The sequence below is a fragment of the Capra hircus genome, chromosome 13 (genome assembly GCF_001704415.2).
Source record: "Capra hircus breed San Clemente chromosome 13, ASM170441v1, whole genome shotgun sequence".
Classification (NCBI taxonomy): domain Eukaryota; kingdom Metazoa; phylum Chordata; class Mammalia; order Artiodactyla; family Bovidae; genus Capra; species Capra hircus.
The window spans coordinates 41,445,380-41,448,999 of NC_030820.1; the positions used below are offsets into that span (position 1 = coordinate 41,445,380).

Genomic DNA, 3,620 nt, shown 5'->3' on the forward strand with positions numbered 1-3,620 from the left:
CAGAAAGTGCTCGTGCCTGCAAAAATAAGGCATGTGCCCTCCTCTTTTCAATTAGTTGCATTGTTTGTCCTTGTTTCTTCTTGTTTCACACTTTAGACAAGAAAGACTAGGCATCTCAGAGATGTCATCACAGGCATTCTTGCCAGTATCTTTTAGTGTTTAGTTAAGTAATTAGAGCATCTTCCTTTGTTCTCCTTCCCCCTTTTCTCAACTTATTTTAAAATCTAAACAATCCTACTTGATATAAAGATGAGGTTCAAGTTCTGCTATCATGAAGGTGTATAAGCTATAAGGACAAGAATTATACATGTCATCTCACTTAGACACCCAAACTGCCCTAGCCCAGAAGAACTTCAGATCATTTTATTATAAGTTAAAGAATCTGGGGGGGGAAAGAGTGGAATCATAAACATTCAGAGCATGAAGAGCACAGGTTGACCAACATTTATTTCCTCCACTGAGAGTTCCTGTTGGGTGCAGGGTAACTTGAGGCACAGTGTCTGTGATCTGCACTCTGAGACACCTAGACATTTGTGCAGTTTTGAGCCAGAACTTTATACTTTTCAAACCAGGGAATAACAAATACTGAGAAGTAGCAATCGATTTTCTAAAATAAACACAAAACAAAATGTAGAAAAGATCAACACACAAGGTAAACATTTTAAAGGGGAAAGAAGGTGTCAGACATGTGGATGGGGAAATGACAGGCTCCCCCAACCCTGCCCCATCCCAATCCACCTCCAGGCAACGTGTGGGTCTGTCTTTATTTTGATTTTAAGGGTTTGATAGTGTCCCTGCTGAAACCACCCCCACAAAACCGCCTTCTGCCCCTGGTTGGAACTGGAGACTGGAGATAAAGTGTCTCCCCACCCACGTCACTGTGGGAACAACTGACTTTCTCCCTCTTCTTTTCTACGCGTGTACTGTTCCTGCCACACTTGCCCTTGCTTGCTCCCCTCCCTCTCTCCCTCCGCCCGCTCTCCTACCTCACCCCTTCACGCCTGCCTTCACCTTCCTCCCATGTGACCCATTCCCTCTCCTCTTCTTCCTCCCTTCATCTGTCCATCCACCTGTCATCACACCTTCGCCTTCCTTCCTGGTTCTCTCCCAAGATCCCATTTCATTTCCAACAATGAAAGCTCGATCAACAGATTTTGTACATTATTATCATTTCATAGTGTGATTTTGCTTTCCTGCTCTCTTAGAAATCCCAGAGCAAGGACACGGTGGGGTGGGAGACTTAAACATTAACATTTCTCCTAAGATAGAATTCACTGACTCCACAATTCAATCTCTCACAGTGACAAGACTAAGTTTACTGTAATCATCAATTACTCTTTTCATAGACTTCATGATCTTCTCCACCAACAAGTCTAACTTGCTAGATTTTGAAGACTTTTCCATGGAAGGAGGAGCCTGTGGATGGACACGTTTATCACACAGGCCACTAGAACTAGGGTGACCAGAAATCTAGGAACCAAACCAGGACATGTTGTAAGCAAATAAGGATGGTGTTAACAATGACACTAGGAAGTCAGACAGCAAACAGGACTGTCCTAGGCAAGATTACTACGTGATCACCCTCACATAGTCCCTTTGGGTAAAGAGCTGTGGTTTGCAGGGCCTGTAGGATTTGAGATCTTCAAGGCCCCTGAGCACATGGGCCCTTCTGACATGTGTGTGTGTATGTGTGTGTGTGTGTGTGTGTGTGTGTGTGTGTGTGATGGTACACCTCCTGAGTGATGATGGCCCAGCTGACCTTCCCAGTATGAGAACACTGGGTGGGGATGAAGCCATTTTTGGGGAGGTGGCTCCTCACCAGGTCACGTGCCTGCAGGCTTCTCCCCTCCCTGACCCACTCCACCCCTGATTGAACTATTCCTGACCCATTTTTCTATCGCTTCCTCCTGTTCGCTTCAACACTGCTGGTAAAGGAACAGAGCCTACAGCCCAGTGATTGTGCGTTCACAACAGGCTGATGTTCAGATATTCAGTGGGTGCACCAGCAAAGTCCTGCAGCCGCTAAAATATTATTATAACCAGCTATTTGCCTGGGGCCAGAGTGCTCCGCCCCAACCCTGCAGTTCAGCCACTTCTGCTCCTCCACCTGGGCCCCCTGCCTCCCCATCGTTCTTCCAGCAGCTGAGAAGCAGAGCCCCGGGAGGTGAGCCCTTTCTTGGTGACATGCCCAGTACCTTGTAGAGTTTCCCTTCCTGGAAGGAGCAGTTGGTCAGCTTCGACTTGAGGCAGGTAGTCCGCCGCATCTCCAGGTTGACCTGATACTCCAGGTGGTCAGTCAGCTGTGGGAGGCAAAGACGAAGGATAAAGGACCCCTCTCCCATCTCTGTCACTTCCGGGGGTGGGAGTTCCTCATGGGGCACCCAGGTTGAAGGCCCTCCTTGGACATACCCATGGGTTCCCCTCTCCCCTTCCTGGTTGCCTCCCCTGGCCCCTCTGCCATTTGAGCAGAATTCCCCAGAAGCCACTCCATGGGCAAAGTCACCCTTGGTGACCCATGTGTTGCTGATGTAAAGGGCAGAGAGCAGCAGGCTAGACTCTGAGGGCCAGCCCGCCTCAGCTGTTGGTGCTGGGTGCTGCTGCCCTCATGGAGACAGCCCCCAGCGTGCACACACATGGTCTCCCAGTGCCCAGGAGTCCCCTTCCCACAGCTCAGGCCCTTGAACCAGGATGTACAGCCCTGGTCTTGGGTATCATTTAAGCGACTCCACTTCATCCGCTCCAGGAGATTTCTGCTTCTCTTGAAACACCCACTTTGGACTAAACAAGACTGAGTTCACTTGCATGGCTGCCCTGAGCCCACAGATCCCCAGAGAAAGGCACAAGGGGAGGGGAGGCACACAGACCCTCTTCACGGCCTTCAGGACACGCACGATCCTGAAGTTGTACAGGTCCTCGTTCTTCTTGTTGAAGTCCTCAGTCAAAAAGTCCATGGTGGTCACCACCACGGGGTCTGACACAGGCACCTCGTAGACAAGAATGAAGGTCCTCCGCTTTGATTGATAGCTGAGGGCCACCAGAGCCCCCACAACAGCCAGCAGCAGCCGGGGGCCCTGCCAGGTTCTGGCCATTGTGGCTTGCCCTGCCTGGGGCTGCTCTGCCCAGTGGATTCAAGGCAGCTAGGTGCCACCCACACCCACAGCCGTTCTTCTCCTCTTGATCTTGCAGGTGAGAGCCCGCTGGGAGAGCTGGGCAGACTTGCGTCCTCCTCCCAGGCCTCCTCATCTGAAATACACACACCCACCAAACCACCCCTCCCCCTTCTCTAGGGGGCTGCTCTCTGGGCAGGCTAGACCCTCCTGCTAGCCTAGTGTCTCTGAGTGGGAGCCAGCCTGTGGTTTCCGTCCACTGAGTTCAGCCCAGCCAGGCCATGGGAGGCCTGGAGGGGCAGGAAGCGATAGGGACACGGGGGCGCTGGGTCCCAGGGCAGTGGAGTGAGGTGGAGCCCTGAACACCATGTTCTGTCTCTGTGATCATCCTTAGACTTTCTCCCGGTTGGTCCCCTCTCCACTTCCCAGGCTGGCCAGGATGCAAGTTTGCCCATGAGCCCAAACCTTGGCATCTTCCTCCTGCTATTTATTAGCTGTGAGAGGTGTCTGGGA

The 3,620-nt window shown here is 51.3% G+C and overlaps 1 protein-coding gene across 1 annotated transcript; it reads right to left on the reverse strand.

Annotated features, from left to right (window-relative positions):
- Window positions 487-3,089, reverse strand: CST11 (cystatin 11). Its single transcript, XM_005688089.2, has 3 exons — window positions 2,865-3,089; window positions 2,196-2,300; window positions 487-607 (listed from the first exon to the last, which is right to left on the reverse strand). Exons 1-3 carry the CDS (start codon window positions 3,087-3,089, stop codon window positions 524-526), a joined length of 414 nt encoding a protein of 137 aa, XP_005688146.2. The 3' UTR covers window positions 487-523.